This window comes from Acanthaster planci, linkage group LG20, assembly GCF_054643075.1.
Source record: "Acanthaster planci isolate LZ-2023a linkage group LG20, COTS_SCS, whole genome shotgun sequence".
Classification (NCBI taxonomy): domain Eukaryota; kingdom Metazoa; phylum Echinodermata; class Asteroidea; order Valvatida; family Acanthasteridae; genus Acanthaster; species Acanthaster planci.
Genome location: NC_141796.1, coordinates 9,556,101 through 9,579,422, shown reverse-complemented (window position 1 = coordinate 9,579,422; position 23,322 = coordinate 9,556,101). Strand labels below are relative to the sequence as shown.

At 42.5% G+C, this 23,322-nt stretch overlaps 4 protein-coding genes across 5 annotated transcripts; 2 read left to right on the top strand and 2 right to left on the bottom strand.

Annotated features, from left to right (window-relative positions):
- Positions 1-473: 473 nt before the first annotated feature.
- LOC110975046 (uncharacterized) lies at positions 474-6,915 on the bottom strand. The gene is made up of 4 exons (XM_022227140.2): positions 6,695-6,915; positions 5,409-5,522; positions 3,800-3,883; positions 474-2,851 (listed from the first exon to the last, which is right to left on the bottom strand). The coding sequence occupies exons 1-4, from the start codon at positions 6,758-6,760 to the stop codon at positions 2,768-2,770; spliced, it is 348 nt and encodes a 115-aa protein (XP_022082832.1). The 5' UTR covers positions 6,761-6,915; the 3' UTR covers positions 474-2,767.
- Positions 6,916-7,936: 1,021 nt separating this feature from the next.
- On the bottom strand, positions 7,937-13,812 carry LOC110975099 (small ribosomal subunit protein eS10-like). The gene is made up of 6 exons (XM_022227249.2): positions 13,704-13,812; positions 12,588-12,729; positions 11,641-11,818; positions 9,603-9,665; positions 9,204-9,268; positions 7,937-8,465 (listed from the first exon to the last, which is right to left on the bottom strand). Exons 2-6 carry the CDS (start codon positions 12,726-12,728, stop codon positions 8,424-8,426), a joined length of 489 nt encoding a protein of 162 aa, XP_022082941.1. The 5' UTR covers position 12,729; positions 13,704-13,812; the 3' UTR covers positions 7,937-8,423.
- A 1,024-nt stretch (positions 13,813-14,836) lies between these two features.
- Positions 14,837-22,685, top strand: LOC147795917 (lysoplasmalogenase TMEM86A-like). The gene is made up of 2 exons (XM_022227162.2): positions 14,837-14,972; positions 19,421-22,685. The coding sequence occupies exons 1-2, from the start codon at positions 14,955-14,957 to the stop codon at positions 20,165-20,167; spliced, it is 765 nt and encodes a 254-aa protein (XP_022082854.1). The 5' UTR covers positions 14,837-14,954; the 3' UTR covers positions 20,168-22,685.
- On the top strand, positions 14,839-18,384 carry LOC110975059 (lysoplasmalogenase TMEM86A-like). 2 transcript variants are annotated; one of them, XM_022227163.2, is made up of 3 exons: positions 14,842-14,972; positions 16,356-16,385; positions 16,972-18,384. In XM_022227163.2, the coding sequence occupies exons 1-3, from the start codon at positions 14,955-14,957 to the stop codon at positions 17,677-17,679; spliced, it is 756 nt and encodes a 251-aa protein (XP_022082855.2). In that variant the 5' UTR covers positions 14,842-14,954; the 3' UTR covers positions 17,680-18,384. The 2 variants fall into 2 exon arrangements, with proteins under 2 accessions (XP_022082856.2, XP_022082855.2); XM_022227164.2 differs by lacking the exon at positions 16,356-16,385 and having other exon boundaries at positions 14,839-14,972.
- Positions 22,686-23,322: the final 637 nt, after the last annotated feature.

Here is a 23,322-nt window from a genome sequence, read left to right as displayed (position 1 = left end):
TATCTGGTCCAAACTTCAACCCAGGGAAGCAATTCCAGTTGAAGTGGTAAGAAATTTGAAAGCTTCACAGACGAACTTTTTAATACATGAAATTGAAGAAAATACCCCTACGAGGATGATTGTGCAAGGATGTCCGAGTTGGGTGTCCAGGAGGAAATTCCACTGCAATTTCCGAGTACTAAAATGTACCATGGGCAAGTAAAATTAGTTCTAACCCTTGGAAGTTGACGGATACAGGTGAGCTGGGCGCACAATGACAGAAACAAGGATATGCCTCTCTGGGCTCCAATGCTGTGAAAGATTTGGCAAGATTGCTAGATTCAAAACTGGAAGAAAAACGCCTCTGACATAATTAGTGCGAGGACTTGGTATTTCTGAAATCACGTCCACAGAATTATGAGAACAATTGATGTTAAATATGGGACTGGTGGTACTAACTGGCATACCAAAAACTAATATTAGACATGATCGAATTAAAGTTGATTATGATATCTTTATTGAAATCCATTCAAGGATAAATATGGCTAATTCAGCATTCATGGTCAAATCTATAAGCTAACAATTAACAGCTCAATTTGTAAATCAAATAACATCCTCTCAATGCCCCCCAAAATACAATTAACTCACAATTTACTGACCGCAATGGTTTATTTTACCAGTTACCATAAGTTATAAGCATCGTTTGTCCTCTACGTAGATTTTTCTTGATTTTTTTCTACAAAAATTTGGTGAAAAAGACAACAATTAGACGGCACATCAGTCTAGCACTAATACTGTGATACAGCTGAAGTTTTTTGGTCAATAGGGGAAGAAAAAAGTGTGCGCATGCATGCATTTATTAATTTAAAGAAATACAGGTGAAGAGTAAGTCATGCCCTACATTAGCGGAGACAACCGCTTAACAATCTCATAGAATCTTAACAGATTATATGTGTGTACTGATTTAGTCAATCATCTCATTTTGACGCAACTTCAGGGATTTTTGTTTTTCTTTCTCTGACTGGTGAATACTTTTGACATTTTTATACATTAAGTTTGGGTACAAAGTCCCCAAAATGAGTATGACGGCTAGCGGTGCTAAATAGGATCAAAACATTTCCCCGAATATGCTCCACTGAAAAGATTAAACCAGCGCGTGATCAGCACGTATGCTCTGCTTACATGGCCCTGGTGGATCCTAGGTCCCACACAGCCCTCTCTATGATCCCTGTGCAGGGCAGATAGCATCCTCTCACCGGGAGGTGTCTCACAGGGGGCAGGGTTTTTTCGCTCCCTGATTTTAATCTGGCTACAACTGATTAACCATTGTTTTTATCTAAGCAGAGGCTGGTTCAAAACGTACGCAGCGTTTGCTCTGAAAATTGCAATGAGAAAGACAAAATATAAAATGCACCAGGCCCATCGTGTACCCTCTCCCCGATGTCAATTACGCAAAGATTCAACAATACACCTTCCTCGTGGAATTCTGCAAGATTACGAGCCAAAAAAATCCAAACCTACATGCAAAACAACTGCACCTCTTAACAGGAAGCTGTGGGATCGAATGTCCCATCTCACGTTTTCTTTATAAAATCCAACAGGCTCTTTGGACAGAAATGTACACTACTATGTCGCAGGGGGAATTAATGGTGACGGTTTATTACTCGGCAAAGTCAGACTAAAAATGGCCTCTACTAAATTCAAATTAAGTCCACACCACCAACAGTCATCAGGGAGTTGTACAAACACGCAATGAAACAGTCCTGTGCCCCCCCCAAAAAAAAATTCTCCTAAAACCCAGATGAAATTCAAACCGAAAGGTTTTGCTCCACCATTTGTTCTTCCGCCTCCTCCTAAGGGCACAAATGGACCCCTCCCCCGTCTCCCTCCTCCCTAGCCCGTAGGGTCCAAACTACAGTGTATATCTACGTCATCCCCTTCTAAATTTAGGAAAAATAAAGGGTACGAGTTACGCCACACGCACTCAATAAGGAACTTCAAAATTCCTTTTTGAAATGAATTTTTTTTTTTTTTAAGTTACAACATGACTTTGAGACAGACTTGTACAAAATGAGTGTAAAATATGAATTTTTCTTGGAGCAAGAAAGATGAAAGATATGGCACTAGTAAAACTGGGAGAACTAAGTGTTATGCAACAATTCCCCCGATCCATACAATGCACATCCTTCATCTTTTTCTTCGCTTCTCCTTTTCGTTTGAGCACAAAATTTGGGACATCTGAAAGGACAAGCGTGTTCCGTAAGACAAAAAAAGAACTTCTTTCCGGTGCAGAGAAATTCTTTGTGGGAAATTAATTTTAGGACAGAGGTGAAGGTCTCCTGTACGTTCCTTCGTGTAGCACTCTGGGTTGGAGGGTGTAGCTGTGATAAGTGCCTCGGCGCAACGATGTAAAAAGGGTCCACAGATGATGCTCCTTTTCCAGTTAGCACAAAACATCCTAGGACGTTAGCTCATACATAATAAATGATTGGTACAGCACATACAAACTGTAAACCCTTTTTTCCCCAAAACATTCCGAAACCTTTTTTCCACATCTTTAATTAGCATGTCCTACTCTTCATTAATTAAAGATTTCCGATACTGGAAGGAAATGGAAACAAATTGCACATAGGTGTATCTGTCACTGATGCAAATATTTTTGGGGATATTTAAACAACCAAAAGTCTTTCAGAACCTTACAGTTTCAAGAATGCATAGAACACCGCTCTCCAACTCATTCTGTACAAGTGGGTAAAACTGACTCAAAAAAAATTTTTATAAGACAGTGCTACTTCAAAAGTTCCTTGATCTCGTCTTTCTCTGCCAACTCGAAGTAAGTCTCACCGTTGAACTTTCCTTCCTTCTTAGCACCCTGGGGGGAGAAGAACAAAAGACATCTCACACACACACAAAAAAACAATTAGACACAGCGATCACAGAGGATCTTCTCTCTGACTTGGAAGACAGAGAAATTCTAAAAGCCGCAAGTATCAAAATTTGGGGGAGGGGTGGCAGGCTGGGGGAGGGAGACTGGACAAAACCAAGGGGTATTTGGTGATTCTATCCCAGGCCGCTCACTAAGGGGGAGGAGCGCAGAGGGGCAAATTCCCCTAGCAAGCAGCTGGTCCCTTCCTCTCCCCCTTTGGTTGTCAATTCTAGGGTCTTTTAATTGTCAATTCTAGGGTCTTTTGGCTGTCAATTCTAGGGTCTTTTGATTGTCAATTCTAGGGTCTTTTGGCTGTCAATTCTATGGTCTTTTGACTGTCAATTCTAGGGTCTTTTGGTTGTCAATTCTAGGGTCTTTTGGCTGTCAATTCTAGGGTCTTTTAATTGTCAATTCTAGGGTCTTTTGGCTGTCAATTCTAGGGTCTTTTGATTGTCAATTCTAGGGTCTTTTGACTGTCAATTCTATGGTCTTTTGACTGTCAATTCTAGGGTCTTTTGGCCGTCAACTCTACGGTCTTTCGGCCGTCAATTTTAGGGTCTTTTGACTGTCAATTCTAGGGTCTTTTGGTTATCAATTCTAGGGTCTTTTGGCGGTCAACTTTAGGGTCTTTTGATTGTCAATTCTAGGGTCTTTTGGCAGTCAACTTTAGGGTCTTTTGGTTGTCAATTGTAGGGTCTTTTGGTTGTCAATTCTATGTTACCAGACTCTGGAATGGGTATGAGTAATTTTGGGCTTACCTGGACTAAATACAACCCATACATGCATCTACATGATATGCCAACTGCTAGCTAAATGCAACAACAATTCCAGACGAAATAAAATTTCTTTAGCAAGAGGCCGCTGTGCTTTATTTCCAAGGGAAAGAGCACCCACCTTCTGGAGCAGAAAATCCACACACTCCGTATGACCCTCAAAAATAGCAGCGAGGAGGACACTTATACCGTTTTTGTCAATAGCCTGTAAGAACAAAGGACGCCCCACCCCCCAAAAAGTCATTACATAACTGAATGAAGAATGAGGAATGTTTCATTTCAAGTCGGTCGGTGTGGTTTAAAACCATCCGAGTTTGTAAAATCCTGCAAAATGAGCTGGGTTATTGAGGACCATTTCATAGCCGGGCAATCAGAGGAATTCTTACAGCCAAATTCTGAAAGAACTCGGCTGGGCCCAATTTCACGGCGCTGCTTACTACAAGCGAAAATTCTGCGCTTACGCTGAACATATTTCACAATTTAGGGAGGAATTTTGGCTTGTGCCCATGCCTACATCCCGTAACTAAGGGTTCTGTGCTTAAAGGGTTAGCGCAGAATTTTTCTGCTTGCGCGGTCAGCACAGAATGGAGATCATAAGCACTGAATTCTGTGGGTAAGCAGCGCCATGACATTGGGCCCCGTACTGGTGCACATGTACAGACACTAATAATCTATACCAGGGTGGAGTTTCGATTCAATTTGACACAGGGTTTTGATGTTATTGGCATTTGAAGTTCCTGACCTCAAAACATGTCGGCCCTCATGCATTGAGCACAAAATGGATAAGTGCAGATTTTGGAAAAACCTCTATTGGACAAATATGCATGTTGCGCAAGAACAGCATGTATGATTTTCACCAAATTGGTGTCGAAGTGACCGCAAGATATTACTGAAAACAAAAATCCTTAGGGCTCAACGTTTAAATTAAAAATATAGTGCCACAATATAGCAAAATGAGAAAACGAGTTCTTTCTGTTGATGTTCCACTCTGTTTGGAATCCAGAATCGGGGAGCTGGATATTCCACGGGTGAAAAACGTTGACAGCTCCTTCTGACCATCACTGTGCATGATTCTTGAAAGGGGTTGGCAATTTTTATGGCACGAATATTCAAGTACAGCCACCACTATTAAAAGTCCACCACCTAGTGTGGAAAGTCTGCCAACACAATCGTTGAAATCTGTAATGGCTGACTGCAAGTACATGAAAAAATAGCAACAGAATTTTGCATCACTACAGACCCTGTATCATGGGGCAGCCATCATGCTTTTCTACCATTCAAAGGCCGTTTTCCAATACTCAACTTCGGCTCCGTCTCAGACTTCAACTGTTTTTTTTACCAGCTGACTTTGAAGCTGTAAGCGCAGTAATCAGTCTAATAGTGCCACGGAACATCAAATAAGATGCAAGAAAGCCAACAATTACAGTAATCCAATGTAATTTAAACACTTCAGGCCCACAATTGGGGATTGGTTTTGGGAACGAAGCCTGAGACGGAGACGAAGTTGAGTATTGGAAAACGGCCCAAGCAATGTAGTCAAACTGAGGCTGGAAGGAAAAAGTCTGCTCCCTTGTATCAATATGTGAAGCTGTATTACTATTGCCAAGGGTCTACAGGGCGCAAGACAAACATGGTGTCACGAGGAGTTTCTCCACTGTTCATTTGTTCATTTCCACTTGATCACTTCTTTTTTTCCAGCATTGAAATTTCTGCGGTTGATAGTGTCTTACATTAACGTCTGCACCCTTTTCAGTAAGCTTCCGGATGACCTCCATCTGGCCGTAGTCGGCAGCGATGTGCAGCGGTCGCCTTCCTTGTGACAGCTCCTGGTTCACATCCTCACCCTGCGAACAAGCAAATGGACGAGATTCAATCGACCTTGTGTTTATTCGGTCACCTTACTGGTGATTGGGACAGAGTGAAAGTTGAATAGGGATGAGCATCAGGTCTAAGTACCTGATCCCCAGATACCAGAACAAGATCGTAGTACCTGACCATAGTACATGACCACAGTACCTGACAAAAGCACCCAACCACAGCACCCGGCCATATTTACCAGACTATCATGATCATAGTTCATAACCATGTGACCACAGTACCTGAGCATAGCGACCGACCATAGAACCTGACCACAGTACTTGATCATAGCGACCGACCACAGTACCACTCAGTAACCTCTCGAGTAATGAAAAAGAAAGTTTTTAAAAGGTTTTTGGTGCCTGAAGATTATTAATAAGTATTAGAGGTGGGAGTGGCCACTTACAATCAAAGCTGAAAACAGCTAGCAAAGCATCTTGGGCAAAGACAAACTGGGATTATTTTCCATGGAAAAAAGTCTTCTTTTCAGGAGAAATTTCTCTTTTAAGGGGGCTGATTGTCTTTCCTTCTTAAATCACTGTTGTGAAAAGACTGTTTCAAAAACGGGCAGGCAAGTTGGAGACTTCATACACCATCAACCAATCGCAGACATGACAGCGCACAACTGTGCAGATCGCATCACAAAGGCCATAGGTTATCAAATAACACATGAATAACGAGATGGCCTCGTGTCATGTCTGTTCCAAGTCTCAATAAAAACACCTTATGTACCTACCATTCTAAAATCAGTCTTGCAACCCATGTGCAGCCCCAGCAATTTTTGTTTAGATCTTTAGACTGACCATTAGACCACAGAGGAATAAGAACACATTAGCAGGGTTCTTCAGAGTGAAAATTGATATTCTTGAAGTTTTGCGGGCTTAAAATTTGGATGTATGTTGAACATATTGCAGAGGAAAAGTGCAAAATCTTTTCCCTACATCAATAAAAACCCTGTCCGGCTCCCCTTCATGCCCATTCCACAAACATGACAAAATGAAATTTTCTGCAAGTTCTAGCGAGAAGCCCTGATAGAAATATCAAAAAGTAAAATGCCTACAATTTAACATTAGCCACGCCCCCCCCCTTGTTACGTTAGTAGCAGGTCTGGCAGCTTCAGTAGATACATGCAGACTGTGTAGCCTACACGAAAACTCACAGCTTCAATTAGTGTTTCCAGTTGGTCCATGTCCCCATTCTGACAGGCCCATTGTATACGACTCATGTTTTCTTGTTTATATTCACCACGCAGGTGTTTTCCCAAAGGTGAAATTCTGCCCAACACTCATGAAATTTTCTTGGACGAAAATGCCGTTCTTTGTAGCTAGTTCCTCCTATCCTCCGTCCGATGGCGCATTGGAAAAATACGGAAGTAGTGCTTTAAAATTAGGCAGTCTGGTTCCCAGACCAAAAAGAATCTGACTACTCTATCATGCAATTGTTAGGGCAGGGACCCAGTCTAGAATGTAAATACAAGCATTTTGTTAGAAAGGGGGAAAAATCGTCAGTGTACTGAATTTCATTATGAGATTTTTAAAATGAATCATCAACATTCTCTTTTTTTCATGTATCTATTGTACAAAGAATGATTTTTTTTTTTGGTTTTTGAAAATCCCCTCCAATATCCAGATTGCATATCTTTACATTCATAGTTGCCAGGACATTTTACAGATAAAAAGTACCAATAACGTCTTGACAAAGAAGCCCTTTGTTCTGACACATCCTAACATCTCGAAGTGATGGCTTTAGTGATGGCAAACAATCTTCCACGTCTGAATGAATCAGGCCTGTTGCTCCGAGGCACCCCCCCCCCAGTCCAGCAAACAGCATTCCTCCCATCAGCAAAAACCATCAGCATCCAATTCATCCATTGTTCTTATGACGAGTCCCCACAGCTGGCGGTGTGCTCCCACCCCTTCCCTGACCTGCCAACCTTGCCGTACTCCTTCCTGAGGTCAGGCGTTACCACACAGTGGATTAAAAGGTATTTAAATGAGCCTTCAGTTCATTTAAATTTTAATCTATTGCGTGGCAACGCATGACCTCAGGAAGGAGTACGGCAAGGTTGGCAGGTCTGCCTTCCTGAAGCTTGTGACATGGCTGCAATGGGTATAATCTTGTATTCCCCCTTTTGTCTCTGAACAATGTTGACATCATAAATTACACATTCACAGCCTTAATTTGGTGACGAGGAAAAACTTCCCTTTGATCAAGGCATCCCCCAACCGAATGTAACCCACACCCCTTCTCCCTTTACAAAGACATGCACACCAAGGTTTCCCAGAATCTTTTCAGTACAGACCAAGACATCTTTGCCTTAAATACATCATTGCAATCATATTTTGTGACCCTATCATCAAACAAACACACGAGCATAAGAACAGAAGGAATCCAACCACACTTTTTCATACTCTGTTTGTAATGGGGCTGCTCATGGCCCGGATTTATTTGAATGTTATGCACAAGGACTGATAACATGAAAGCAGCAGCCATATTTGTCTAGTCGCCTGAAGCACAGCCATTGGTTGTTGTAGTTCTCAATACCAAGGTATCTGCCCGTTTTCTTCCACAATGCAAGACCAACACAGGATTGTCTCCTGCTATCTGCTGACTGTAAGGTTGTCCAAATCAAGCGATGTCTAGGGCTGTGGCTCTTGGCCAAGGCACACTATTGGATACAATGGAAGCCCTAGACATGAGACCAACTCGGACGTGGCTTAAGAAAGATGTGCAATACAGCAGATATCACAGTCCTAGCCTCACGTAGGACACAACCCACTTGCAATTTTGACAGCATAGTGCCCAGACATAAACGGCTACTGCCAGCTGTAAAATAGATATGACCACCCCCCCTCCCATTTTAGATGAACGATGCTGGACTCCACGCCTCACTGGTGTTGCTGTCCGCTGCCACGGCCAAACCCTCCTCTCTGTGGGTGGAAAGAACGAAAGATGAGTGAGGGGAGAATTACAGGTAGACAGAGGTGAGGAAAGGGAGACAGGGAGAGATGGGTGGGGAGAGACGGAGAGATGGGTGGGGAGAGACGGGGAGAGATTGGTGGGGAGAGACGGGGAGAGATGGGTGGGGAGAAACGGAGAGAGATGGGTGGGGAGAGACGGAGAGAGATGGGTGGGGAGAGACGGGGAGAGATGGGTGGGGAGAGACGGGGAGAGATGGGTGGGGAGAGACGGGGAGAGATGGGTGGGGAGAGACGGAGAGAGATGGGTGGGGAGAGACGGAGAGAGATGGGTGGGGAGAGACGGGGAGAGACGGGGAGAGATGGGTGGGGAGAGACGGAGAGGAAAACAGATCCCAATGGTCATGACAAAATGAAGAGTAAAACGTACAGCTGAAATGGAGATACAAATGCCTCTACACCCACAAGAACTGACAGGCTTATGAGGGACTCCACTTCAGTCGTAACTGACCTTGTTAACAAGACCGCCACATGGAATTGAAAGTGATCTTTTTTCAACTTTGGGGGACCATGAACAAAAATGCAAGCAATGCAAAAAATCCAGTACATGTTAATTTCATTTACAATGATGAGTAATTTGAAATTTGCGATTTAACTGTATCTCAATGTTTTAAGCAACATTTGAACAAAAATGAAAGTGAGGCATGAAATCCAAAATGGTCGGGCGCCACCAAGTGGGATTCCACTTACAAACTCAAAGGCTGGTGATGCTCCAGCACCAACATCGCCCTTCTTGTCCGGCCCACCAGCTCCGGCTGAAAGAGGAACGAAAAATGACGAGACAAATGAAATGCTATGAACAAGAGTCTGACGACCAAATAGTTCGCAGAGGAGAATTCCGTGCTGAAGCCGAGTCGTGAAACTTTGGGTCCGTATGATGGCAGCGGCACCCTTGCTTACTCGTTAGGGAATTGCTGCTGTACCTTGGCGCTCTTGGGGGCGGGGGGGGGGAATGGGTGGCAGATTACCCATTGTACCACAGGGGAATGGCAGGCTGCCGCATTAAACAGAGTATATTTTCGGAGCAAGCAGAGAAGCGCCTAAAGGAGTCTGGTAGAGCAAGGGACGGATCAGAACATCTCTACTTACGAGGTCCACGACGGTAGGCCTCACGCTGGGCATCGCCGCCAGAGGGACCTCTTGGTGGCATCTCTGAAACCAACCAGAGGGAGAAAACAGTTCATGATACACAGTTTTCATAACTAAAAATCTAGACTGAGTTCTGTAATGAGATCTTGATTACAGACAAACTACAGTGGAACGCCGCTATACCGAACACCGCTATACCGAACATTCGGCAGTACCGCACATCGTCCTTGGATCCCAATAATTTGTGCACAGAACCTACCGAACACTATTCAGCTGCCGTTTGTAATTCCCAAAAGTCAACATGATAAAACAGTCGGTGTTTTTTCACGTTGGAAAGTGACGGGTGGCCATTATTTCTCCAAGGATTAGAAGGAAAAGCCACTAGTTGTCAACGGTATTGAATAGACACTGGTTTTGCGACTCCACATGATCGGGTGCAGAAGAAAACCGCACATACGCGCACGGTGGCACTGCACTCGGAATAGTCTAAAGAGGGCGCCACTGATACACAAATCAACCAAGATTTGCCACAGCAAGCATCAGAGATCGATCCTAAGTGGTAGTTTCACAACTTTTTAGGATAAACTCAATATCAATTTTTTGACTCAAGTTTAAATAAAAACAAAAATAATTAAGATACATTTCAAGAAACCTTAAACTTGAATGCAACGGCAAAACATCATGAAAACAGCGAGCCAAGGTATCACAAGAGGGTGCACTTCGGTTAGACAAGAGAGGGCGCTATTCAACATGGAAACAAAACATTCAGCAGTTAAATTTGCTATACCGAACGACCGCTGTACCAAACATTTGGCGTGGACCCCGTCTTGTTCGTTATAGGGGCGTTCCACTGTACTTCTTGTTTCCACTTCACGACTCATTTCAGCACTTAACCACATTTTTCCACAAAAAAAGGTTCAGCAAATGAAATATTCTTCGTTCTTAACCACTTCCTGCCGGGGAGCCCAGTTTCGGGCACTGTGTGTTTATACGTGTGGCCAGGGTCTCCGAAATCGGACAAAGAGAACTGGGCCTTGTAACAAAAGACCGTTCTCGGAACAAAAGACCAGGCTGCTGGGCATTACCGACATTTTTTCACTCTCAATAGTGGAGAAAATCCAGTCTTGTTTTGAAACAGTATACATGGTATACCACGGTTTGGGGAATTTAGGGCGAGCAAATTACCACCGGGGACAAAAGCACTCCTCTTAGCACCGCTGCACGCTAATCTGGCCGCTATTGAAAAGAGGTCAGCAGCGCACTGTGCCAGGTTCGTGAACAAAAGAAAGTTACATAACACCGCACAATCTGGACTCTTTTTACAAGGTTGCAGGCCTGGCTTAAATACTCAGGCGTCAATACATTTTGTCTGTCAGACTAGAGTGGCCATCAGACAGTAATTCATATGGGTGTAAACATCCATTATTGAAATGATGAATTTTTGAAGAATTTTGAAAACTGAAAGTCTTGAAAAGTCCCAATTATGTGCACTGCATTTTTCAAACCTCCCGGCAGCAAGTGGTTAATGGCACTGGGACATCAACCCTGCCTGTTAAACAACAGCTCAGCTCTCTGGTCCTTGGTACTCGATTGTAACAAAAAAATCACCCCCCCCCATCCCGGCATGTCATTATTGGCCTTTCAAAGTACTAATCTCAATATCTTTTTGATGCCTTCTGCATTTTAAACATTTGGAACTGTCGGCAATAACAAGAAGATCAAATGTTCAAACAGGACGCCAAATCTCTACATTTGGACACTCCCACGACAATCGTGGCATCATACAAAATCAACTAATGTATGTGAATAAAAATTAGAAATGTGTAATTGGACTTCTATGAATGAACTATTTGGTTTACCACTTTGGAATAGGTGGCTGATGTAACTATTTTAGCATCTGACACAAGCACTCAAATTTGCCTGCAACAGAACTCAAGATCTCAATTCTGCCTTTTTTGAAATTTTCAGGGCGTTGAGTTGGCTACAGATAGAACATTTCGTTCAGGGATCAAGGCCCTGGCTGGGGAATTTCTCCTACCCTTGGTGGGCCGTGGTCTGGCAGCCTCCGGCCTGGGCTGTCTCTTCAGCGTGGCGGGGACAATCTCGGGAGGCAGGTGGAGGTATTCCCTCAGGTACTGAATGCCTTCATTGGTCAGGTACCAGTAGTAGTGCCGCCAGGCAAACTGTTCCTTCACGTAGTCTCGCGATTTTAGAGACTGCCGGGGTAAAAACAAAAAACCATTTGTGGCTTTTGGCCAAATTTAATGATCTACTGGTCATAACTTCGGCATTTTTTGTAGAAGGATCAGGAACATTGAAGGTTAAAACACGCAGGGTCCTGTTTGTCTTTACAAAATTAATTAAAACCCATCAAACTGAGTCCACATCCTTGCTAAGTGGACACTCATTGCCAATCAAATTTGCTGAGGGGTCTATCCCCTTACATATTCATATTCAAGAGTCTCAAACTACAAGGTCACCCTTCGAGGTCAGCTTTTGCAAAGCGCAGTCCGATTGGCACAAAGTTTGTCAAACAATTCATATTTGGTAGCGCTCACTGATTAATAATTGCATGAGGTCAAACAGAAACAATGCAGATTCTGTTTACCTGGGTGTGTTACAACATTCTTTATTAAATCTCCCATGTAGAATTCTATTCTTGACAAAGTTGTCCTATCGGTCAAAATCAGTCTACGTGTCTATGAAATGTGGCAAAAGTGCTGACTGTAGTGATTGTTACAGCAAGAGGAAAGTTGACACAACCTGGATTGTAAGGATGAGATTGCATGACGTCAGTTTGACAGTGTAGACCATGCCACTTATGTCAGTTCTGGATAATCAACTGGCTGTGGCTTGATATAGCACACGCATCTATGAGAAAAAGGCTGCAGCTGCCATCAAGTGCCCTCCATAGGCCCATGTGTTAATCTGAGCCGCAGCCCCTACTTTCAGACGTGGCTGCTGCTGGGGAGGCAAGTAACTGACCTTCATGGCCATGATGACCTGCAGGTTGGGCACGTCCAGATCTGGGTGCTTGGGCAGATACCAGTCCTTCTTGGCCACCAGGACCCCCTCCTTGAAGAGGTTCTCATAGATGGCAACGCGGTTTCTCTTGGGCATCAACATCCTGACACAAAACGACCCCAGAAACTGGTGATTAGTTAATCAGAATAACAGTTTTTAGATTTGCATCCACTGCCTACCCATTCCAAAACTCTCCACTGAAATATTACCCAATTTACAATTATTATGTTTTAAACACAAGAAGGCCACAAATATTACTGTCATGGCTTAATTGACTTTCTCCTTTCTTAAGGCTAGTTATAATTAATTCTTAGGTTTTCATCACTTTACTATAAAGAAATTCACTGAAGCGGGAAATTCGTCTTACATTGTCTTATAAATCATACTTTGTCACATTCAAAATAAATTGGAATATTGAACTTCGAATAGGCTAGATGAGACCAAAACTTAAACATGCTAAATGAGAAAACAACAAACCAAATATAAACATTACGAAACAGTATGTAGAGGTCAGTAGTTTAATTATGTCGAGTCATGTTTATTGTACGTTCAATACAATGCCATAAGAAATTAAATATTGTTTCTCCCACAAGGGTTGAAAAGAATGATGGTGGCCGTAGCCTAAATAGGCCCAAATGATGGTCATGATGGTAGGCAGCTGTACCGATGCCCATAATGGACTGACTAACCATAACAAGCCATGATATAAATCAATGTTTCGTGACCTAAAAAGTAACATGACAAAACAAATAGCACAGACCTCCCTCCTCTCCTTGTTCGGTAGCACTTGTTCAATATTTATAACGTCTATACACGAGTTTATCGTGTACAAGAAAGGCCGATGCATTCAGCATGTTTAGAGATCAGTGACTGATCGATCATGATGAACACAAATTAAATTCCGGTATTAGTCGGCAGTCGGAGAAAATTAATTTTAACCAACTTCCGCCACTTCAAGTAACGAAAAATTCCATCCTGAATTTTTATAATTAAATAAATGTTACACTGTCCCATTCAATCGTTTTAATAAATAAAGGATTTCGTTGATTTTAGGAGATATTTTCCTCATTCCCTTACTCTGATTTAGCGGGCCGATCACCGTCAGTGCAAAAGACCGACTATTAGGCAAGCTGGTAATCTTCTCCACCTGTACCCTATACCTATGTCGTTATGAATTTGCATGTGAACCAGCGAGGTTCACTGAAAAATTGAAGTGAGCCCTCAAGTGTTGTTACGTGTTTAGTTTAACAATTTTAGCTTCCAACCCCCCCCCCTTCGTAAAAATGATGTAATTTAAAAGAATGGAAGAATTATATATTTTATATTTCAATTCTTTTAATGGTTTTAAACAAAACCAAATAATTCATGTTTCTGGAGTAATTGGTATTGTGTAGGGAGATACAGTACATTGAATTCGGAGAGAAAATTTTGTGAAAAAAAATCACTTTCACATTCAAACTCACATTTCACAAGGTGTGAAAAGTCATGAAAATCTGTTGAGAAAATAATTACGTGGAAATCTTTTCCCATTTGTGAATTTTTTTTCCCACTTGAGAAAAAAGCTGAAATTGTTTTCCCACTTGTAAAATGAGCTGCAAATTTCTTTTTTCGCAGAGGGGAGGAAAGTGTGAAAGACTTTCCCACCGAGGGGAGAATTTTAATAAAATTTTGAAATGAATATTCGTTTCCCGGATGAGAAAAAGTATGAAAATATTTCCTCTTTTTGAGGTGTATCGTATATGAGCAAAATATTGCGTGCAGTGTAGACATTTAAAGCTTCAAGTGAACACCCAATCATGGAGGTGATTCTACCTCCATGACCCAATTAATATAGTAGCCTCGGGTCGATCAGAACATAAAGGTAGATACGATCAAGTTGAAAAACAAAGACACAAAAACACAAACTGCCTAAAGAAACATGCCAGAACTTCTAACAAACATAGATCATAAACCAAACCACGGAACTAATCGTCAATACTGAAGAACCTGTACTGTACATGGGACATTTTCTGGTGCTCGTACAAGTTTCTCGGAAAGCTTTTACGTCACAATATTTAAATGAGTTGAAAATTCCAAAGAGCATTTACTTAGGTGACGTCATCGAGGAAGTCACGTGACTACCGTTTTTGTCAACAAAATCACGTGCTCAGCATATGACGCACAACAATACACCGACAGGCGCCCACGTAGCTGAACCAGAACTGAACAGCTTCGCTAGCGCTCAGTATTAAATACGCACAATTCGATTCTTATTCGAAGGCCAGTTTTCTAACATTTATCACGGTGTTATTCATATTTAAACCTTTAATTCAACATACCTGTATCAAGATGGGCATCATTAAGATAGTAAGTATTCCTAGACCTTTATGTTTACAATTTCCATTTGCAAGGCTGTCCATTCAGGCAAAAATTGTGGTGCCTTTGACATGTTTGATGGACATTTTATGACAGCAGTTGCAAAACGGAGCCATTTGTTGACAACATACATGGCGCTTCATGCTTTGTTCAACAATTAACAGGGCTGGAGTGATCAGTAAACAGGTGAATGGCCGTTATTTGGTTAAAGTGATTAAAAAAATGTCACTTTAGGATGTGGCATTCTTTCCATATATTCTGAGAAGTTGTATAGACTTCAGTAATTTTCACAGATGGTTGCTTTGGGAAGCATTGTTCTTCCATGAGTTGGCCTACTTCTGAAGTTCTGTTTTTGTTGATATAAGAGTGTATTTTGTTTTGTTTTTTATTGTTTTAAGTTTTAATTCTTTTGTTGTCATCTCCATCAAATCATCTATGTAAGGTTGCTGGCTAGGCATGTGTTTGGGGAAGATTTGTACCATTCATTATTGGGTCTGCTCATTTGACAACAGTGTTTGATGTCACACAGTCGTGGCTTTCCTTCAAGTGGCAGGCTGCTATCGCTTGCTCTGTGCTGTAACTAACTGTGGGGTCCGACGTCCGCTATTGGAGTGGAGTGGACATCCGGTACCCCCAGAACCGTGGGGTCCGACGTCCGTTCCACTCCCTCATGGGAGCGGAGCAGACGTCGGACCCCACAGTTCTGGGGGTTGATCGATGGTACGAAAGAAAAAGAATAATTTGCGAAGTGTTAAAAATTTTACGCATCTATCAGAACAATGCCAATGGATAATACATCTATCCTACTGGATTCTAAATGAGAATAGAACCCGCTTAAAAATTAATCGGATAAATGTCCATTTCGGGTGAACTTGAGGTGAAATCGCAAATCCATCAAGAGGCGATATTTCTGCAAACTTTGACTGCCCATACAAGTTGCAGGCAAAATTAGAGTAGTCTATCATGTCTATTGCAGTTGAACAGCCATGACAGCCATGAGATTTCTCCTCAGTTCAGCAGATTTAAGATTGAAAAAAAAAAGTGCTGGGGGAAATATGCCTAAATTAACTTTGCCAGTAACAAGTTTGGGCACCCGTGCAGTGCAACCCCGCTTGCCGGTGTTTGTAAGTTTTACTGTAAGTTCCCCCCTTTGCCTGCATGCATGCACAGTGTGTAATTGAAACGTGCAGCAACGTTTGCATGGGACACTGCATTGTATGACCTCTTCATCTGAACAGGAGTTCAGTACTGAACAACAGTTGCCCCTCAGGAAGTACACTTTATGTTGTGATAAGCACACGTATCCAGTGGGCTTTTACTTCGCAAACTGTCCATAGTAATGTTAGCGCTTCCTTCTAAATCTGTGCACCTTAGCTTCACGGACAAGCCATCATGCATGCTATGGTAAGTGCTCATTTCCTCGTACATGATATGCTGTTTTTATTTCTAATGCCATGACGTCACAAGGAAACATCATAAGTTTTCTTGTATTTTCATTTCAACGCTAGATCATGGAGAACCGCCACGATTTTCTTTGCAAAAACCTGCAAACACAGCCTGCAAGATTGCAGCTTCACCTTTCACTTTTGTTCTTCACGGCTTGCTTTCACATGATTATTTTGGGAGTTTTGCTGGAAAGTGTTTTGACTTGAACATTTTATTTCTCGTCTCAATTTGTAATACATCTTGCATTGTGCCGACTTTATAATTGATGATGAGGCCCACTACAGGGAAGAAGTTGTTCGTTGTTGGGCCGGTTGGACCAATCCATAGTATTATTGAACCACCATTACATGTACTTGTAGATGGCTTAAATCAACAGATATGCACACCACGTTATGGGAAAATTACCAGTGTGTGATTGGGTAACATACAAGCTATTCATAGCTTTGTTTTTACAAGCCAATCTTGCAGTTTCACTTTTGTCACAAAGTTGCATGATACTAACTAAATATGTTATCACAAGTTTCCTCTTTTTCCTTCATTTCAGACTAAATCATCAGTCGTGTTCCTCTGTCCTTGCCTGGTTTCTGCCTTGGTCTTTCTTCTATATTGGACCCCCCGGGGTGAGCCCCCCTGCCCCATTGGCGTGGTCTACAAGTGCCTGCCAATCCTGTTCCTCTGCATGTACGTTGGGGCTGAGATCTTCTTCAGTGGCATCTCCCGGTACTCCGCTTGCATAATGCTCGGCCTGCTGTTCTCGGGGACCGGGGATGCCTACATGGTCTACCAGAGGGACTACTTCATCCACGGCATGCTGGCCTTCGGTGCAGCGCACCTGTTCTACGCCGTGGCATTCCACGAACGGCGGATGTGGTGGAAGTTTGTGGTCTTCTATACGCCGTTCAACGTCGTCATGTTTACCATCCTTGCACCTCGAGTCAGTTTTCAGGTGTTCGTCCCCGGGTGTTTCTATGGCCTACTCATCACCTTGATGCTGTGGCGGGCGGCTGCTCGCCTGGACTTCAGCAACCCCTCCGCATCCAAACTCTGCGCCTTAGCGGGAGCACTCCTGTTCTTGGCCTCAGACACAGTTCTGTCGCTGAATAAGTTCGCAGTACCGTTGCCCTATGCTCAGTACATCATCATGACGACGTATTACTCGTCCCAGTTTCTCATCACCCTATCCGTCCACAAAGAAGTTGAAAAACACGGAGTAACGGCTGCATTAAACGATGGTCTCAAAAAGAATAATTAACACATGTCTTTGAGAAGGATGTAGAGTGACGTTTGTAGATGTGCATACGTGTATTTGTACGAAATGTCCAAGGACTGTTGGCTCGACTGAATTAGTTATTTTTAAATTGTAAAAAGACTTACGGATACAAATAGAAGCATCTGAAAAGAATTTTGAAGCACTTTGTATTCACGATGAATAGACACATTTGTTGTGGTATTCAGCACATAACAACACATGCAGAAAGTTGGACAATATACATGTCTTAGCAATTGACAAAGTTGAGGTCAGAACTTCAAATATTCATGGAAGGATAGGTTTCTATGTAGAACGAAAAACTGTTCTTTAATTTGTTCCTCGACATTTTCTAGTCAGGCCACAAAGTGCTGGCAACATGGTTCCCCACTTAGTGAAGGTCGGTGTGTGTGAAGAGCCAGACAAGGCTTTTGTTAAGCAGACGCTGTAAGCTCAAATTTTTATTACAAAGCAAAAGCAAAGATTAAAGGTTGCTATTAAAAGTTGAGTGACACTTCAAGAAGTTTGGAGTTAGAATTGGATTTTGTTTGATTTAGATGTGCATTATTTTGATTGAAATATTTCTTTTGTAAGGAAGCTCCCTTTTCTGTTTGTAAGTGTTCATTTATATAATTTTTTGAAGGTTTTTGGGATCACTGTAGATTTGAAGTCTCTTATAAAAGGTTATCATGTGTACTGTGTTTAATTTAATTTGTGTACTGATTTTCTCTGCTTGACATGGAGGGTCGAATTCCAGGGCACTAAAAAAATAAATCTAGGCAATCCAGACTACACATGCAGAACGATCATCACTAACTGGTATTGTCTGCGTGAGGTCGGATCGAACCAAAGCATGCAGTCAGAGTCGACCCCCCACATTTGGTGATGTTTTGTCAAAAGTTACAAAAGTCTATTGACACACTTGTACATGCAGCTGGATGATACCAGTTTGCTGGGGTACGGCCCCGGTCAGTGGTATCAAAGATTTGGGAGATAGCACATCACAGATTTTGAAATTTGGGCAGGATGTGACCCAGTGCGAATACGGTTTATTGAGGGTGTCTGATCTGCACTTTGTGGTTGCTGTGTTTCTAGGCCAATTGATTACATTTGGCCTTTCACACAGTCGCGTTACTTTCAAAACCAGGACAAGGCTGGAAAGGAAGCATGCCTTTGAAGGGTGTGGAAGACATAAACCACAGCATATCAGAAACGTGCACCAGAAATCCCTTCCTAGCATACCTAAGGAAAATTGTACCCAATTATTTAAAAAAAAAACCAGTCTAGCAGTGTTTTGGTAACTGATTACAGAACAGGTTTGACTCAATCTTCCTCCTTAACATTCTGGTAGGCTTTAAGTTACACCCATTCTAATGTGAAGTTCGACAATGCATTTGAAAATGAGGGGAAAGAATTCTGAGGTGCCTAGTTATGTTGTCATTCCATAATTTACAGCATGCATCCCTTCTTGCCCGTGGCCAAATAAAAGTAAAAAATCTTTCATTTCAGTGCAGTTGAGACTTCTGAAGTTTGCCGATGTGCTCACTATCTGCACACATGGTTGGAAACATTTCCAACAAAATGATCCCACGTTGAGAGATCTTTGGAGCGGATCAGGTTGCCCCAACGGCAGAATTCTCAAGACTTTTCCTTCACTGTAGCATCTCAGATGGCCTCTCAGTCTAAACATGTATCCCGAGTATTTAACCCACCCTGTGTGACTTTGTATCCATTTCTCTACCTGCAGCTACAATCCACAGGTCTGCGACTTCTGCCCTTCATCAACTCCTCCCTGATCTACCTGCTCCACTGGCTGCCCCAGCGCAACGCCCCCTCCCCCTGGGGCATCCTGCTCAAGTGCCTGCCCATCATCTTCCTGTGCATCTTCGTGGGCAGCTACCTCTACCGCAGCGGCTTCAGCCGCAAGCAGCGCTACTCCATCTGCATCCTGACGGGCCTGATCTTCTCTGGGCTGGGCGACGCCTGCCTGGTCTACAACAAGGACTTTTTTATCCACGGCCTGCTGTTCTTTGCCGTCACCCACTTCCTGTACAGTATGGCCTTCCACGGCAAGCCCTACCGCTTTGGATTTCTCCTGGTCATCCTTCCCGTCTTCGCCTGCGTCTACAAGGTCCTCTATCCCGGACTGAAAGGCCCGTTGATCTACCTCTGCGTCATCTACGGCCTTCTCATCATCATCATGTTCTGGAGGGCCTTGGCCCGCATCAACTTCGCGGTCCTTTCCTGGACCAAGACCTTTGCCTGCATGGGCGCCCTGCTCTTCGTCATCTCAGACACAGTCCTGGCCATCAACAAGTTCACGGTACCCATCCCTTATGGTCACCATATCATCATGACGACGTACTACACTGCCCAGCTGGGCATCGCGCTGTCCGTTGTCCCGGAACTGGAGAAGAGCTGTGAAGACGAGCCTCAGAAACCTTGCAGTCAACCCAAGACATCCAACAACAGGAAGAGAATCAAGTCATCTTAAATTCAGTGATAAAAAACTAGAAAAAAAAACAGAAAAATAAAAAATAGTCGCTTCCAGAGAAAAAGACGTGCTTGCCATTTGTACAGGGAGTCTGGGAATTCAGTTTCATTTAATATATCTGCTTTTTAAATACTACACTGTACATACATGTAGAGTCTACGGCCTTCTTCCAATGGCACCGGTACCATTACTGAAATGGTGGTGTCTCCACTGCACATTCAGTCTTGACAAACCAAACCCTCAGCTTGATTGGTTTGTTCACAGAATGAAGGAGACCAATCAGAGGGCAAGATCCGTGAGCATAGCACCGCCCACCCTAAGGAAATGTAGGTGACTAACAAACAGCGACTGGGTGTTTTGGTTGGCCAATGTCCTTTCAATTTAGCACTCAGGAGGGCGGGACCACGTGGATTATGCAGACGGCCTCAGTGTGCAGTGGGGTTCACCAATCTCACATCATGTGGTTCAGTATTAACTTTCCTGTGTGAACTCCAGTATTATTGTCACGAGGGATTAATACGTATACTTTTCAGGCAGCTTGGTTTCTAATGCTGGATATTTGGTGCATTGCAATGTACCTATATCGGTTCAGTTTGTTTCCTGGATTTGTTTTACCTCATTCAAAGTTGCTACGTGCAGTGGCATCTGCAAACCTCAAGTCACTCTCTCCAAGCGTGAAAAGAGTGGAAGTTGATTGACATTTTGTTTAGTCTCTTTCGGCATATTCTTTTATTTCTGTGGTGTTTTCACTTGTGGGCTATGTTTTACACGAAGATTTAACTTGGGAATCAGTGTTTCTTTTGTTTTCTATTGTGTATTTGGTGGGTTATTTTTCAGATATTTTGTCAAGATTTATCAGGATTCACAGAGGGAGGGAAATCAAACATATTTCTGTAACAAATTGCCTGGGCAGATTCCATCTATTCTGGTTAACTCTGTAAGTCAGATATTCTGCAAGAATATGCTTTACTTGTAAAGCAAGTTACGTTGTTGTGGCCATCGTTCAAATGATGAGTACCATATACTGGTTTTAATACTTATCCATTTGCTGCTGATAACTGTGAATATTTATGAGATAAATGCATCATTGCTATTCACATTTTTGTCTTCAAAGTTTGTGGGCAATAAGGGTATTTCCATATGTCATAAAAATAAAATATTTTGCCTCACGCACAGTGTGCGATACAGTTATTTGAAATTCCTACAATGTTCAAGTCAAGGGGCTGCTACAGGAAAAAGTTGGCTCGAGTTTTTAAGTTTGAGGGAATGTTCCTTCTAGAAGCATGCTGATCACAGATTTGTGTCGGTTTTTGTAGTCGAGACCACTTGAGACCTTTCCAAGATCACACAAGACCTCTAGTCTGAATTCAAGTCACAAGCTATTCAAAAGAACTGCAACAAAAGAATTCCTTTGTCACTCTTCACGCTGTTGCTTGTGTCTGGTCTTGTGTCTGGTCCTGTGTCTGGTCTTGTGTCTGGTCTTGTGTCTGGTCTTGTGTCTGGTCTTGTGTCTGGTCTTGTGTCTGGTCCTGTGTCTTGTCCTGTGTCTGGTCTTGTGTCTGGTCCTGTGTCTGGTCCTGTGTCTGGTCTTGTGTCTGGTCTTGTGTCTGGTCTTGTGTCTGGTCTTGTCTTGTGTCTGGTCTTGTCTTGTGTCTGGTCTTGTGTCTGGTCTTGTGTCTGGTCTTGTGTCTGGTCTCGACCACAACACTGATTTATGTACATGTAACAATTTTAGCATGAGTATATAAATTGTAAATACAAAGATGTACACGTACGTGGTTGAAGTATTTTACAAAAATCTATAGGTTATTGTAATTGCATTGGCAATGCAAGTGATAGAGTTTATCACATTTTACCAAAAAATATATATATTCAGCGATTCCATTTATTCACATCACCAAGTACAAGTATTTGGTTTTAGCTTACTGTTGATCTGTGTTAGGTGTAGCATTTATTCGGGTGTGACGATGCTTTTTGTCAGGTATTTTCTGATGTATAGTTAACAGACAATGCAATCATCATGTAAATTGTGTAGGGATTGTAACTAAATGAGGCAGAGGTCAGCAGACGCATAACCATTCATTCTGGATGTAGTTCTCAGGGATTTTTCTCAGCAGGGGGGAAAGGATTTCAGAATTTCAGTAATAAAACTTTTGCTTACAAAGGCACTGTGGTCAACAAATTCTGACAGAATATCCAGTTTTACAAATTCTGCAAAGGGATGCAAACATTTTTTTTTTTAAACTTTGTGAATCTCGGGAAAAAAACTCCAGACGATAGGGAACAATGTTCATTCTAAATTTTAAAGGCAGAGGACAACTTCAATGGCTGCTCCCGAGTGTGAATGTATATATATGTAAATACCATAAGCCACTGTTTGAAAATGCTTATTTTGGTGGTTTTTCCGGCATTTTAAGTACAGGTTGAAAGTATTTTAGGTGACTTTTCAGCTGCACTAGCAATGCAAACTAAAGACTAGAGCAGAAATAAAACATACAAATGTGTACGGAAACTCGGAGATCACCGGTGTCTTGGGTCACTCTTTGTTGGTCAAGTGGTTCTAATTTTGGGGGTGTGACGAACTCTACAATTACAGGATTTTTCCTTATCAAGAACTGTTAAAAGCCCTTCGTGTAACCGGATGACTAAATTTAAAGGGGACAGTCGACAAAGGAGGACAGTCAACAAAGGAGGACAGTCAACAAAGGAGGACAGTCGACAAAGGAGGACAGTCGACAAAGGAGGACAGTCAACAAAGGAGGACAGTCGACAAAGGAGGACAGTCGACAAAGGAGGACAGTCAACAAAGGAGGACAGTCGACAAAGGAGGACAGTCAACAAAGGAGGACAGTCGACAAAGGAGGACAGTCAACAAAGGAGGACAGTCAACAAAGGAGGACAGTCAACAAAGGAGGACAATCGACAAAGGAGGACAGTCGACAAAGGAGGACAGTCGACAAAGGAGGACAGTCAACAAAGGGGGCCCGCCGTCGAGGTTTTCTTCTGCGTCGTAAATTTCTCAAATGAACTCTGCTGGCTTTGAAAACTGAAACTTTTGGAAATATTGATCGATTGAAAGGTTTTCAAAGAGAGAGCAAATACGCTTTAAAAAGGTGTTTGGCTCATTTTCCTATTGGCCAGCTTACCTCTGCTGC

Bases quoted from the DNA above. Each gene is read 5' to 3' on its own strand.
- LOC110975059 (XM_022227163.2), top strand. The intron at 16,386-16,971 runs GTAAGTGCTCAT...CCTTCATTTCAG, and splicing joins AAGCCATCATGCATGCTATG to ACTAAATCATCAGTCGTGTT.
- LOC110975099 (XM_022227249.2), bottom strand. From the start codon at position 12,728: ATGTTGATGCCCAAGAGAAACCGCGTTGCCATCTATGAGAACCTCTTC. The intron at 11,819-12,587 runs GTCAGTTACTTG...TTACCCCGGCAG, and splicing joins AGGTCATCATGGCCATGAAG to TCTCTAAAATCGCGAGACTA. The intron at 9,269-9,602 runs GTAAGTAGAGAT...TTCCTCTTTCAG, and splicing joins GGCCTACCGTCGTGGACCTC to CCGGAGCTGGTGGGCCGGAC.
- LOC110975046 (XM_022227140.2), bottom strand. From the start codon at position 6,760: ATGAGTCGTATACAATGGGCCTGTCAGAATGGGGACATGGACCAACTG. The intron at 3,884-5,408 runs GTAAGACACTAT...TTGTTCTTACAG, and splicing joins AAAAGGGTGCAGACGTTAAT to GCTATTGACAAAAACGGTAT. The intron at 2,852-3,799 runs GTGGGTGCTCTT...TTCTCCCCCCAG, and splicing joins TGGATTTTCTGCTCCAGAAG to GGTGCTAAGAAGGAAGGAAA.